The sequence below is a fragment of the Cydia splendana genome, chromosome 12 (genome assembly GCF_910591565.1).
Source record: "Cydia splendana chromosome 12, ilCydSple1.2, whole genome shotgun sequence".
In the NCBI taxonomy this organism is placed as follows: Eukaryota; Metazoa; Arthropoda; class Insecta; order Lepidoptera; family Tortricidae; genus Cydia; species Cydia splendana.
The window spans coordinates 20,767,360-20,783,049 of record NC_085971.1 but is presented as its reverse complement, the minus strand read 5'-3'; the positions used below and the strand labels follow the sequence as shown (position 1 = coordinate 20,783,049).

General features: G+C 36.3%; 1 protein-coding gene across 2 annotated transcripts in view; it reads left to right on the top strand.

Moving 5' to 3' along the window:
• The window catches only part of LOC134795678 (lysophosphatidylcholine acyltransferase), a 60,288-nt gene that overhangs the window by 32,213 nt on the left and 12,385 nt on the right, over window positions 1-15,690 (top strand). Inside the window, exon 3 of one of the 2 annotated variants that reach the window (XM_063767609.1) lies at window positions 1,698-1,909. The exons of the other annotated variant lie outside the window; for it this stretch is intronic. Within the exon in view, the coding sequence (XP_063623679.1) occupies window positions 1,698-1,909 (212 nt within the window). The remainder of the gene's footprint in view (window positions 1-1,697; window positions 1,910-15,690) is intronic. 2 annotated transcript variants of the gene reach the window in all.

Below are 15,690 nucleotides of genomic sequence, written 5' to 3'. Positions count from 1 at the left end.
AGTTTTTTTCCTATTGTGTTACCATTTCCCCATATACTTTGTATGGCGGTAACATAAAGGAAAGGTTGAAAATGTATGGAAATTTGAGGACACTTTTTTTCTCCTATAAGGATGAAAAGGGCTCGCGATCCTGACTAGAAATAACACAAAAGTGGCAAAAAGGTCACAATATATAAAATGGCAAAAAATAAAAGAAACACGCACTTATAACATCCATATTTATTTTGTCATAGTAATTATAGCTTGGCATACACCAAGTCGATGCCCGCAAAAGCCACGAAGAAAGGGAAAGCGATAGGCCTCGGATTTCTAGGACAATTCACGTTATTTTACGACCGTTATGAAAGTATGAAACTAGGCCTGTCGGATAAGAGGGTAATATATTTAGGTACATTAAGTATTTAAATTAAATCTTGTTATCGAGCTATTTTTGGCTCTATAAAAACTAAATTCATATACAACTACCCAGGTAATATTTAAAGGACTATGCGTCAAAATTGCCCCAAAACCAACACTCAACAGAGTTGAGAGTTGGGTCATTAGATAGGTATTTTTCTGTACTTCATTTCGTTCTATGGGCACCAAGCGGAATTCCGTTGCAGAACTGAGAATTTGGTATATTAGTCAAAATGTCGTCACCCTTATTACAATAGAGTCCACCGTCGGGCGAGCGCGGCAAATCATTCGGTGCGCTCACCCGGCGGTGCGCGAACATCTACCCTGCAGCAATTAATCTACTTACTTGGGCTCTATTGCCTAGGTAATAACGGTGACGACATTTTGACTAAAATACCAATATCTCAGTTCTGCAATGGAATTCCGATTGGTGCCCATAGAAAAAAATGTAATACCTATCTAATGACCTTACTCTCATTTCTGTTGACTTTGGGTCCAGGCTCCATACAAAGTTGCCCATGGTCCTTTGTTAGGCTTACAATGAGCATACCTACCGCGTAACCGCGTATAAAGAGTTACATATGTAAGTAGTGCATAATTGTTTCCATCGTATTTACTCGGAAACGTTCGTATTTGTCATGTTACTTCAGTCAACCTCAGTACGTTTCGTACGTTTCCGTGAATACGATGGAAAATAATTATGCACTACATCTATAACTATAGGCGGACAATTAGTGAAAAATGTCTATAAATCATATAATACCAACAATGTCAAAATACCATTAATTTTCGCAGAAGATACATGGATGGGGGACAAATCGGTAGCTTTGTTTGAACCGTATTAAACGAGACACGTATATAATATGATATACATGATATGCAGATAGTCTGAAAATATTTCAGATTTTGTTTTTAATGAAAATTTGAACCCGCAACCCATTGCTATGCTAAACCACCGGTCATCAATTCGAACAACAAATGTTTTAATAACTCCTTTTGCTACAAACTTCATCAGGCTAGGGCCAAGAATGCCAAGATTGATTAAGCATTATATTATAACTAAGTATAAGTAAAACTTGCGATTATCGCAAAGACTCTACGAATCTCTACGAATTTCTTTGTAGTTTTACATGTATGTCAAATGTATAATTATTGGTGCAATAAATAATATTTACTTACTTACTCTACCCAACAAGCCTCGACTTTTTGAGAACCACTCAACTTTTTTAACATCTCTCATTCGAATTTTCGACAAACACAAACATTTCGGTCATCCTCTGACTCCACAACTTTGTTTCTAGGGCTCTCAAACCCCTGATATGTTTCATCGGCAAGCTCTCCTACCTGGCCGGCGGCATGGCCATCAGCGTGCGAGGCCAGCAGGCCTCCCGCAAGGAGGCCCCGATCCTCGTCGTGGCCCCGCACTCCTCGTTCCTCGACAGCTGTATCGTGTACGCCACGAGGATGTCGTCAGTCATCGTGCGGAAGGAGTCGATGGATAATTATGTTGGAAGTAGGTTTGGCGGCGGTTTGGTGGTGGTTGGGTTTGGTGTTGGTTTAACTGGTTATCGTTCTAGTTTGACCGTTGAGGTACCTATTCGTATTTGTCATTGTAGATTCGCTGTCATTGACGCTTTTTCATTACTTACCGCTTTATGTATAATGTAATCAAAGATTTTGAAATAAAAGCTTTCGCTCCTGTGGACAAAAGTTAACAGCTTGTGTGCATATATGAAAGCATATGTACCGTAGTAGGTACCGTAAAGTTTGTACGGATTAAGGTACAATCTGAAAATTTTGGGCGTTATAGCCCTTAACTTTAACTTTGGCCCTAATTGCTATGGTGTGTAATAATTTTAACATCAATAATTTTAAATTTAATTTTTTTAACGGCCTCCTACCCTAGTCGGTGGTAGAGACCCTGCCTTCTAAGTAGTAGGTGGTTAAAATCCTGGTAAGGGGATTTATTTGTGTGTTCATCAGTTTCATCACAGATATTTGTTCCTGTGTTATCGATGTTTTCTATGTTTATCTATTACATATATCGTCGTACAGCTAAGTCGATTTGTGTAATAAGATTGTCATTTATTATTTATTAATAGATAGTTACCTCAACGGCTGAACACAATTGAACGTCTAATCTTCTGGGTGATGGTCTTCTTGCTATCTTTCACATAGCTTTTTGGTATCTTGAATACACACTGGAGATTTCATGCTAACTAAACTACCTACCTATATTAACTTTTCGTACTATAGTATATGTACTCTGGAATACTTATTATTATTGTCCTGTTTATACAAATTCATTGTTAATGCTACAATCAAAAAGAGCACAAAAGTCACACTCTACCTAGATTTTTAATACATTGTATTTCTTTATCACTTTTTCAATGATATTAAAGACTTGTATATATATATATATATAAAGTCATATTTTACACGCTTTGTTGTAAATCCTGACTTTTTTCTTTGATCCATTCCACTTTGTGGTCTCAATCCCAATTGTTAGCCCTTGAGATATCTTCTCACTTTCATTTTCCATTATTGAATTTCATTGATAGAAACATTTGAAAGGGCACTTTCTAAGCTTACAGCTGTCGCATTAGTATGGTGTACCTATATTGTGCATGTCGCACTATTCAGACTGGTGAGTGAATGAATGTGTTTACGGATGTCTATTGAAAAAGCTTACAAAACGAGACTGGACTGAATGAATCGTACGACGGTTAGACATAAGAGGTTTTGTTTGACAGTTGTATATGGGAAGACGTGCTTAAGTGCAAAATATAATTAGGTAAATGTTATCACATACCTACGTATGTGTACGTATTTTGTTGGATAATACTCGTATGTAAAAATATTAGTGCACTCTATAAAACGATTTAAGAAATCCTAGGTACGGTCATGTCAAAAATTCAAGATAAATACTAGATATTAATTATTTTAATAGTCATACTTAAAATGTCTTACGAATTTTCACTTTATTGTAATGAACTAATGAGATGCGCAAACGTAACACAATCTAAAGATCTTAAGAACATGTTTACATGCTTCGTTGTGCCAGATAATATTGCTGTTGATATGATGTGGCTGCAAAAGTAAAGGTTCATTGAACCTACTACTTAATTATGTTAATTGTAGTAACACCCCACATATTGGTGAATCTACGGTTTTTTGGCAATCCTCCAAATAGGGTCATTGCGCTAGTTTTCGTCCGGCTCTAGTTTTCTTCCAGTGGACGAAATTTGAATATAAACCTTCATTACTGCACAAATTTGGACTTATTGCAATCCTTAATATCTAAACGATTTATCTATCTACATAAAAATTATATTACGCAAGTAGCAAATTAAAAATGAAATGTATTATTTGCTAATCCGTCAAGTGGGCGGAAACTGACACTGGACGGTAAACTGACGCAATTACCCTATCATATTGAATCCAATTTAAAGGCAACAACGTCCACAGTCCTACAAAGCTAGGTGCCAACGACTGGCATTTGTCAATAAACGGCTGCTTTACCCTGTCTGTCGAAGCGAATGCTCATTTTATGGTCTTGTTTGAAATACAACTGTTTATGTAATCGTGGAAACTAACGTATTGATCCGTCGCGTGTTGGTTTCACTGCGAGGTTAAAGGCTGAAGTTAATTTGATATACCCAACATTGTTCACTAACTAGCGACCCGCCCCGGCTTCGCACGGGTTACACAAAACCATAACAAATTATACAACTAAACCTTCCTCAAGAATCACTCTATTGATAGCTGAAAACCGCATGAAAATCTGTTGTGTTTTTTGACTTTATTGCGAACATACATACACACAAACAGACAGACGCGGCGTGAGACAGCTTACTGAGTTTTGGGACTAAAACAAGTTTGTTATATTACATGATTACTTTCATAACATGATATAAATCTGCTTCATGCAGCCAAGCCTTTAACCAGTCTGTAGCTGTCCATAACAACTCCTTAACAACCACCTCAGTTAAACGGTAGACCTATAGTAGTCTGTGAATAGACCGTACACCTTGGCGGGAGCTGACTCTGCGTGGTCTGCTCATCCTATGACACAGATAGCAGCGGTCCGGAGTAAATTTTATACTGACTGATCAATTCTCAGTGCCATTGAGTATAGATTGCATGGGGCGAGGAAGCCATATTGCCACTTGTAATTATGTTAAATATACTTGTTTCTAGATACTCTACTTTAACCACTGTTATAAATGATAGAATACGTAGAATCACGGTGTATTGGTTGCTAAGCTAGTGTCCAAGTAGTGGAAAAAGTTTTGTACATGGTCAAAAATTTTAACGACATATCCGCGTACGAAATTACATAATATTTGGCTAATATAAATGTAGGTATAGGTATGAGATTCGCAAGACGTTATAAATTATAAAAGTAACTTGATAACTGAAGTGAAAGCTTACTCGCTGACAGATTTGTTTGTAAATACAGCCTTAAATAGAAGTGACTTAATGAATTATTCCGCGATTACTGAGATGGGTTGTTATTATCACCTACTTCTGACAGATCGGTCACTAGAAACCGGTCCTAATATACACTAATTGATTAATTCCGGTACAGACAGCATAGAAGCCGATAAGACTACGCGTAGAAAGTGTCAACCGTTATTTAATAGTTCTTACTAATTGTATGTTATTTTTAATATGTCTTTTTGTACAATAAAGAGTTTACTACTACTACTACTACTACTTAATAGTTTGTCCGTTTAATATATTGTCTTATGGATGACCGCCGCTTGCCCAAAACCGTATTCTACTCTGAATTGGTGGAAGGCAAGCGGAAGCACGGCATCAGCATCTGCGTTATAAGGACGTGCTCAAACGACATCTTAACGCTTGCAATATCGACTCTGAGCGTTGGGAGGAGCTGGCTACAGACAGGTCATCTTGGCGGTCGACAATCTTTAATCGCATCAAATTGTTTGAGGAAAACCGCCTCGATATCTTAGATGCCAAACGCCAACAACGTAAAGAGAGACCGAAGCCCTCTTACGCGTATACATATACAATACAACGCGTCTGGCCAACTCTATTGTAACACCTGCAGAAGAGTCTTTAAGACCAAGTTCGGTCTGGCCAGCCACATTTTTGTATTTGTATTTGTATTTTATTTATTTGCGTTAAGTACATGTACATGCAAATACAGTTTTATAGGTACAAAGTAGGTATATACAATTATTTACAATATTTACATTAATTATTATCCATTACAATTTCAATTATGTTTATAATTTAATTGGCACAAAATTAGAAAAACATTGAAAATACATTAAAATTAAAATCGATATAAAATAAATTTAAAGTTACACATACACACATAAAACTTACAAATTACAGTCCAAACTATATAATAATTACAACTATTACAGTCATAATATCTTAAATCTAGCTAAAAATATAAATGTATAAAATAATGTCGGATGTTGTATAAATGTCAAGTTATGATGTAAAAATAAATAAAAAAGTCTACGAAGTTACAAATACAGTTCCTAAAATAATTTTAATCAAGTGCGTTGGCAAAATATTCGTCAATTGTGTAGAATGGTCTATTTATGAAATAATCTCTTACCTTTATGTCAAATGTTCTTAGGTCACTACATTGTTTTATGTCGGTACTTAATTTATTAAAAATTTTAATTCCGATATTGTTAAGGCTGTTATTAAAATGGATAAAGTTAGATTTAATTTGAACAATTTTTGATTTGTTTCTGAGATTAAAATGATGGGTTTCTTCAGCCTTTCTATAATTATTTTGATTGACATACATATAAACGCATATTCGATATAAATACAATGCCGTAATTGTAAATATTTTGTGGTCTATAAACATATTGCGATGAGTGACTGGTATGTGTTTAGATCCCACAATAATTCGTAGTGCCTTTTTTTGCAAGAGTAGTATAGAGTTTATGTTCGTTCCGTTACCCCATACTTCTATACAATATCTGATAATACTCTCGAAGTAGGAAAAGTATACAGTTTTAAGTATAGTTACATCAGCTACTTTCGAAAGTGATTTTAAGGAGTAACATGCACTAGCCAGCCTTTTGCATATGGAGTCTATCTGGTTGTTCCATCTCAGATAAGGATCGAGTTCTACCCCTAAAAATTTAATACATTCGGCCTTCTGTATTGGTACATCACAGTCGAAGTCGGTACTTTTAGGGCTACGTCGAAATATAGTGTAATAACTTTTCTCATGATTGATTCTAAGGCCATTGACAGTAAACCAATTTTCGATTTCTTCCCAGCATTTTTTGATCATTACTTTGAACTCATGGGTAGTGGTCGCATTCAAAATGACACTGGTATCATCAGCGTATAGATAAGGTGTTCCATAGGTAAGAGATTGGGGTAAATCGTTTATGAAAATTAGAAATAATAATGGACCTAGTACAGAGCCCTGAGACACCCCGTATTTTACTACAGCTTCTTCAGAACGAGCTACGCTATCAGAATCTACATACGATATTTCCACATATTGAGTGCGGTTAGTTAAATATGACTCAAAGAGATTCAGAGCAGAGCCACGAACTCCGTAATATTCTAGTTTGTCGAGAAGTATCCTGTGATCGACACAGTCGAATGCTTTTGTCAGATCACAGAATACTCCGCCACACTTATAGCCTTTATTTAGATTAAACATTACTTCCGTTACTAAATTGATTACAGCATTTGAAGTATTTTTTCCTTTCCTAAAACCATATTGCTGTGTAGTTAACATGTTGTGTTTTGTCAAGTGTCTTTCTAATCTCTCAGCTAAGCATTTCTCTAGTATTTTTGAGACGACACATAACAGGGATATTGGTCTATAATTATTTAGTTCAGAGCGACTTCCTTTTTTGTGTATGGTTATTACTTTAGCTTTTTTTAACAGGTCAGGAAAAATACCTTTTTCTATACAACTATTAAATATTATGGATAATGGGGAACACAATAAGTGAATATTATCTTTTAAGAATCTAGTATTTAAATTATCTGGTCCAGTAGAGTTACTATTTTTAAGATTTTTTACTGTTCGGATGACTTCCGACTCTGTTATCGGGCTCAAAAATATTGAACTACTGTTAGTTACTTTTAGCTTGTGCATAGCTTTTATATGTTCCTTATTTTTTGTCTTGCACGATGACATCCCTACATTTAAAAAGTGATTGTTAAACGCATTTGCTATTGCTTTTTTATCGCTAGTAATGCCGTTATCTAGTCTTAGAGTTATTTTAGATTGAGCCTTTACACATTTGCCTGTAGTTTCCTTAACTAGATTCCATACAGTTTTGGCCTTATTTTTTGCGTTACTGATTGTACGATACATGTTCATTTTCTTGGCATGGGTAAGGACGGTTTTGAATGTATTTTTATATTGTTTATAGTACTTCAGGAAGGATTCATCAGCATTGTGGCGCGCTATACTATGCAGCTTACGTTTTGTTTGACTAGATTTTCTTATGCCTTTGGTTATCCACTTATTAGGTTTTTTTCGCGATTGTACCTTTTTTAAAGGAAAATATTTTTCGATCAGTGGGAATAGTATGTCATAAAATTGGTTTATTTTATTATTACAATCTTTATTAGCAAAAGCTGTGTGCCAGTCGATAAGTTCGAGATCATGCTGAAATTTACTTGTGGCATTTTTGGAAAATATGCGTTTTTGTGTAAATTTACATGGTTCAGCTTTTCGATTGAGTGACGCAGGCAACTCTAGCATTTGTGCATCATGATCAGAGAAGCTACATGGTATAACATAAGCTGTTGCGTACTCACTAAAGTCTGTCATTATATTGTCTATTACATTCGGGCCCATAACAGGCGTAATCCGTAATTGTTGAGGTCGTCCGTATATAGTTTGTCAAAAAAAGATAATTATGTTACGTGTATTACTGATACGCGAAATATAGAAATATTAGTGTCCGACCGAAACATGTTTTTTTGCCGAAACCGAATGTTCGGCTTTGGCTCTAGTTTCGGCCGAAACCGAAACCGAAACTTTGAAAAAATGAAATAAAACCGCTTCTACACACATATTATGATGCTGTCACCACCCAATAGGGTTGCCAACCGTACTATATTATATAGTATTGTACTATATTTTGGCTCTCTGTACTATATACTTTTGGAAAAATATATAGTACGCCAAAATACTATATTTCCGATTAAACGTATACGAGTATTACACTCATGTTTAGTATTTTATCTAAAAGTACTATATTTTTTTGAAATGTACTATATTTTTGATGCCTTATTCTGGAAAATACTATATTTGCCAAAAAAAAGTTGGCAACCCTACCACCCAATGTCCTTGAAATTGATGTTACTTAAGCAGTTTTTTAAGAAAATTACAAGAGTTAGACCAAGATAATTCTGCAACGATTTTGATAACACACGCAGTGCAAGTGTTATTTTAAACGTCAAAACTTCTATGAAATAACATTTGCACTAGTTGCACTGTGTATCAGTTGCGGCGCGTGGAATTTTTCTCTAGACAACTCGGAGCAAAAAAAAAACACCTACATTATGTACTTATTTTTTCATGATAAGCGAAGGTAAAGTAAAGCGCTAGGTGTGTCCTTGAGTTCGTTCTTTTGCAGTTAGTGTATAATCACCTTTGCCATACTTGTCATCACTGACGTCACATAAACAGTGTATGTCGTGTATGACAAAAGCGGATTCCTACTCCTAAATTCCTAACAATCCTAACTAATAAGTTTTTTGCAAAAATTTCATTTTTGGTACAAGCTTTTATCGCTGACTATACTTTTCTTACGACAGACAACTAATACTCATCGAGACAATTCTAAAAACCCCTAACACAATTAGGTTGCGTTGTTCCATCACAGAGTTCTTATGGCGACCTCCTGTCTCCATCATCAGATCAGTTCGACAGTATGATATTATGTGAGACGTGTTAGGCTGTATCTTGGCAATTGCAGAGCTATATAGGTAGGCAATTAATTCAAACTTGACATGATTTATATATTATTATGATGGTATTATATTTGACTTACTTATATAAAATAAAATTAATGATTTCTTATAATGTTAACTCGCAAATTATTTATAATGTAATTTAATAATATGGCTGTATATATTTTAGAAATAAGGTTTGAATTATTCTGTGCAATGCATGTATTAATATAATGTAATTTAATGTTAATTATTGTAGTATGTAAGTGCTTTGGTCTAGAACTGTAAACTTGCATATTTGGAAATAAATAATAATAATTGTATTGTCAGCAGAACTACATACAGCTGCCAATTTTCATGACGCTACGATCCTTGGAAGGTGTTTAAATTAGTTACCTTAGATTCCATTACATTAGTTACATACAGATCGACCTAATAAAAACAAGGACTGACCTTGAAACACCTGCACGAACAATACGCAACACTAATAAACACTCAAAAATTCACTGATTTAGTCTTTATATATAAATATATGCACACAACTAAGTAAAATCTCATTAAAACCTATAAAACTCTAATAAAAACAACAATAACAACAAATCTTGGCAATAACCGGAACGGAAGTGTTGTCATAATATTATTCCATTTTCACCCACGACCTACGGACTTCCAAAACCTATTACTACAAATTTATAAACAGTACTTTCTTTGAAGAAACCCTCGTTATCAAATTACCTTAACTAAACTTGCGACTCCATAATATTCTTAGATTTTGTAATAAAATTTCTTTTTTTAAAGGTTTTTTGAAAATTTGGTATTAATGATAGCAAAATACAAAAAAAAATTACCCATTAATTCAATTCAATGTTTTGGTACGGCAACATTAACCACACGAGCGGCAAACGCGACTCGATTCAAAATTGTGAAACATTACACTCCAATATAAATCTTACCTATTTGTATTTAAGGTTTAAATTCAAATGAAGCAGCACACCGTTGTGGTACTTGTGGTGCTGTAGGGCTACCGCCAATACCGAAAATCGTCAATTGCGGGCATTTTTCTCTGTCACTCTAATTACGCCTTCATTGGAGTAAAAGAGTAAGATCCCCGCAATTTGCGAATTTCGGTTTTCGCGGTAGCCCCTCTGACTTACGCCACTCGCGGACTTTGACTGTGTGCGTGCATTTTTCCAATATAAACCTTATCATGTTACGTTTAAGGTTTTTATTTAAATGAATAACTCGATACAAAACCGTGTTATTTTGATGCGTAAATACGCGGACTTTCTTTAGCAAACTTTATGAGCGTGTGCGTGAGTTTTCGTATGTGTGTGGTGGCTCATGAATGAATACTCAAGCTTAAACTTAGTCGCCCGCGCGCCCGCTATGATTAGTTGAAATTTAATCAATAGTGAAGCTTTAGTAAATCGTGTTATCGATTACAAGGTAATACGTAGTGTTTTCGTTATGGATATATATGTAGCAATAAATTTTAGGCAAGCCGGTGGGAATCGGGTTGTATGAAGCCGCCGCTACTGCTGTGTATGCTATCAAAATCATTGCAGAATTTTCTTGGTCTAACTCTATTCATTCACCAGTCAAGCTAACACGTAGAAGTCAACCAAAAACGCGAGCGCAGCGAGCCCGAAATTTTTTGTTGACAATATCGCAAGGCCGGGTACCGATCTTCACCTGGGCCTAAAAGTCCGAAGTGCCCCATTGAGGCGAACTTTCATGCGAAGTCAAAGCTGTGCATCAGGCTTCAGGATAAGTAGTTGAGCACAGACTCCAACCAATGTCCATCGTATTAAAAAGCGAGACCGCAGGCCGAGCATAAGCTGAAGTAGAGGCCATGTGGTACACAAACGCATGACGACCGGTCTGGCCTAGTGGGTAGTGACCCTGCCTATAAAGCCGATGGTCCCGGGTTCGAATCCTGGTAAGGGCATTTATTTGTATGATGATACAGATATTTGTTCCTGAGTCATGGTTGTTTTCTATGTATTCATATATTATATATATCGTTGTCTGAGTACCCACAACACAAGCCTTCTTGAGCTTACCGTGGGGCTTAGTCAATTTGTGTAAAAACCCTATTATAAAAAAAAAAAAAAAAAACCAATGGTACATTGAGGTAAAAGTGAGGCTAAGGTCGAGCATTCGTATGAAAAACTGGGGACACTTTTAAGGGTTTATTCTTCGTTTTAATCAATAGTCAGCTGTTCAGCCTCGCAAAATATTAACTATTGAGAAGATCAACTTTGCGGCACTAGTAACATCGTGAGGAAGCCGGACTAGTCCTGATAACGCCTAGTTTACTCTCTGGGTTAGAAGGTCAGTCTGATGGCAGTCGGTTTCGTAAAAACTAGTGCCTACGCCAATTCTTGGAATTAGTTGTCAATTGGACCCCAGGCTCCCTTGATTACGCGATTACGCGAGGAAGATGATGAGTTTTCTTATTATTCTCTTGCCCAGGGCCCAGTAACATGCGACAGTGCTATCTCATTCACTCCGATACAATTAGACAGTGTGCGCGTTATAGGTATTGACAGCATCTTAAGACTGCGTCAACCGTCTAGTGGCGCCCTCATTAGTGGAATTGTGTTTTAAAATAATCCAATTAATTTCTGTACCTATAAGTACATGAATCAGTATATGTAGGTATTAATATTGTTGTCCTACTTATTCCACAGCTTTTGGTCTTTGTCACATAGTTTAGTTTCATAGTACGAAGTACCATTTCGTAAGTTTCGGCCCGGCCGAAAGGTTCGGCCGTTTTTTGGCCGAAACCGAAACTACAGCCGAAACATGCTTTTTTGGCCGAAACTGGCCGAAACCGAAACCGAACCTTCGGTCGGACACTAAGAAATATGCTTACATTGCTTACTTATCTATTTTCCTTTGTAAAACTATTACGGAGTGTCATGTTTTTCGATGCACAGCCTTAAGCGCTACTATTGGCATGGACTGTATCTGCTCTACCCCGCCATACAAAAAAAACCGGTCAAGTGCGAGTCGGACTCGCCCATCGAGGGTTCCGTACTTTTTAGTATTTATCTTATAGCGGCAACAAAAATACATCATCTGATACAGCTATATGAGATACAGCCTGGTGACAGACAGACGGACAGTGGAGTCTTAGTAATAGCGTCCCGTTTTTACGCTTTGGGTACGGAACCCTAAAAACAGACGCCTTGGAAAGTCAATTTTTAACTCCCGACGCCAAAAGAGGGGTGTTATGTGCCCGTCTGTCCGTGGCATAGGTCTCCAACGGAGGGGCCGATTTCGATGCGTTTTTTTTGGATGCGGTGGTTCTTAGCCTATGATTCATAGAAATCGATTGAGCAGTTTGAAGAGTTTAAAGAGGATGTAAGACTACTTTGGCATAAAATGGATTTTGTTGGCATATAGCGCGGGGAGTATTTAAATTTTTTTATTTCATATAGTTGCGTGAGAATACGGTAAACAAATAAGGGATTTCTAATGGTTGATACGGACTGCTGTTAGTGTAGATATTTAGTAGTAGGCACTAATACCGGTGGCAAACCAGTATAATTAACATATGGTTATGAGCTAATTTATCTTCCAAATTAAGTTGACTGCAGTGATGGCTATGAAGTAAATTGAGAGCGAGCATAATAATAGTGTTTCCACGGGCGTTAACAGGGCCTTATTCCAAAACTTAAGATAAGATAATTGAACTTAATATTAAATAATAATAATTAAATATTAAAAAATACAGTTGAAATTTTCAGAGTAAGTACCTATGTAAGTAGGTACCTATGTGTTTTTAGTGTCGCTATCCAAACAAAAAAAAAACAAATATGACGTGGGTTAAAAGTAGTTCATATATTAACAATATCTAGGCTCTAATCTAACTATTAAGGCATGAACTTTGTTCTCACCGCCTTAGCTTTGTTTGAACCACCGGCTGGATAGCTATCACGTATCCTCAAAATAAAACACCGTGAGAATATCTAAAACACAGTTATACAATTAAAAAGCAATTGAAACACGAAATTGACGGTAATATGCCTATTTCCTACACAAGTAATGTTGAGCCCCGTAAAGATCGCGTTGCGTGCCCAGTTGGAGTACGAGTACCTACATGGCAACACATAGGTACACTGATCAAGAATAGTCCTTATCTCTTTGTGTTAAGGTTTACGAACGGTTAATTACGTATTTCCGTGATAGGAGCGTTAAAAATTACGTTTTGTTCAGTTTGAAAAGTGCGTTATGATTAGGTATCAAAAATTTTTTAGACATGCTTATGTATAATTTTCTCTTTATGTAACTGTACTTCATAAACATCTTTAGAGGCCGATGTTCCAAAAATACTTATATTAACATGCCTCTAAGACACTGACGGACGTGTAAATATGTATATTATACACCGTGTTTTTATTGAATTCCGTTAACTTCTGGGTATAGTTAAGTACGTTTATAAGAACTAAATGGCATAGTTAATTTTCAAAAAAAAAAATTTTTGTTGTTTTTTTTTTTGTTTTTTTTTTGTTTAAAAAGTAATTAAATGTAGCATATAGCGTTGTTGTAACACGGGCATTACATTTAACTCAACCAACCAATTGAAATCTGTGACATATCAATGTCATTTCGTACATCAATCGACCGAGATTGCACTTAAGTTTAGTAGCAAATGTATGAACTCATTCTAAACACTAATCAATATGTAAGCCGGCCCTAAGGCAAGTGTACACGCTTGTAGAGGCCTTATAGGAAAAAAATAAATTATTGATTATCTCCGAAATGGACTTAATTAGAACATCGGTGTCTTTGAGAAAGTTACTTGATTTAAGCTCAGGAATGCACCCTTGAAATTAACGGAAATCAAAAAAAACACGGTGTATATTTGAGAATAGAAAACAGAGAGAGCGTTAATTCGTGGCAAAAATGACACAACTTAACATAATATACTTTGTAAGTCACGAAATGGTCCCGACTCATTTGAAACGTTGGCTTGTAGATAGGTATGTATCTGATCTCGATCGTAGTACTGCAGATCCGTCGTTCTAAATATTATAATTTTGCATATAACCTTTACCTCTGTGTTTAAGTATCATTTATAATTTTAATAAGGGGTCTATTTTTGCTCTATCTTAAACAGGTACTATAACATTATTTATTTCAACAAACGACATGACTGTAAAGTCGATACTACCCTCCTAAGGCCCAAGGTCCTACCTATAGTACTTATTCAGTTCGATGAAATTTAAATCATATTCAATTGGAACAGAGTCGCATTTGTTTTGTTTCGTTCTATTTTCAAACAAAACCAAAATCAACTCTATTCCCTGCACTAAAGTTTGAAATTTCAGTGAAAAATTTTGGATTTTTCATTTGTATGGCTGGGCCTTAGGAGGCTACGGTATTAAATATCGACCATAATTAAAATAGAGTAAAAGTCTGCATGCAGTAAGAACGCGATCGCTGCGGTAAAAGTGACCTGAGTGAACCTTATGCGACGTACAGGCATTTTACATTACCTGTAAGTAGAACCTAAGTCATACTAAGAACTTGGAATAGCCCTTCGGATGCTCTGTTTTCCGAGGATCATCAATAGCCATCAATAGCGGCCATCTGCCCATCTCGATACAAATGCGACTAAATATGGATAGAGTAGTATTTTGTATGGAGACGGTCGCTATATGACGGCACCGCTATTCTAGGAAACCAGCGCTTCAGTTAACTGAGGCAGAGGCCTCTGCTAACTGAAGGGAAACTAGAGAAGAAAGGAAGAGGGAAATAAGTCCTTATCGGGGTTATTGCGCTTTCCTCGCGATCTTTTCCTTCACCCAATAATATCGACTGGTAAATATCAAATGATATACTCGTATCGTACATCAGTTCCGAAAAACTCATCGGTTCTAGCCGGGGTTTGAATCCGCGACCTCCGGGTTGAAAGTCGCACGCTCTTACCGCTAGGCTACCAGCGCAAGGGTGCAGCGTAAAAATAAGTTTTCGATTCTCTTAATTATGCGATGTCTACAGGAAAGAGGCGAACGAGTTACCCATATAACCATTCCAGTCGCAGAATCACAAAGTGGTAACTAAATGTCAGATGTGTCGTAACAGAGTCCACACAATGTGTCTAGAATTGTTTCGAAACAAAGTGTCGTCGCCGTGTCTACACTTTTCCGTAACAAGGTGTCGACACATTTGTGTGCACTTTGCGTGCGGTTTGCGACTAAATCTGACAGCAAATTTGTGACAGCAAATGTCAATATAAAATACCTCTTGAAAACCAAGGTTTGTCAAACTACTATTAGTGTCTCGTGTGCTCGTAATTCTAGTAAGTCATCATGGGCAATGCAAATGATAATAATCGACCGAAACCATATA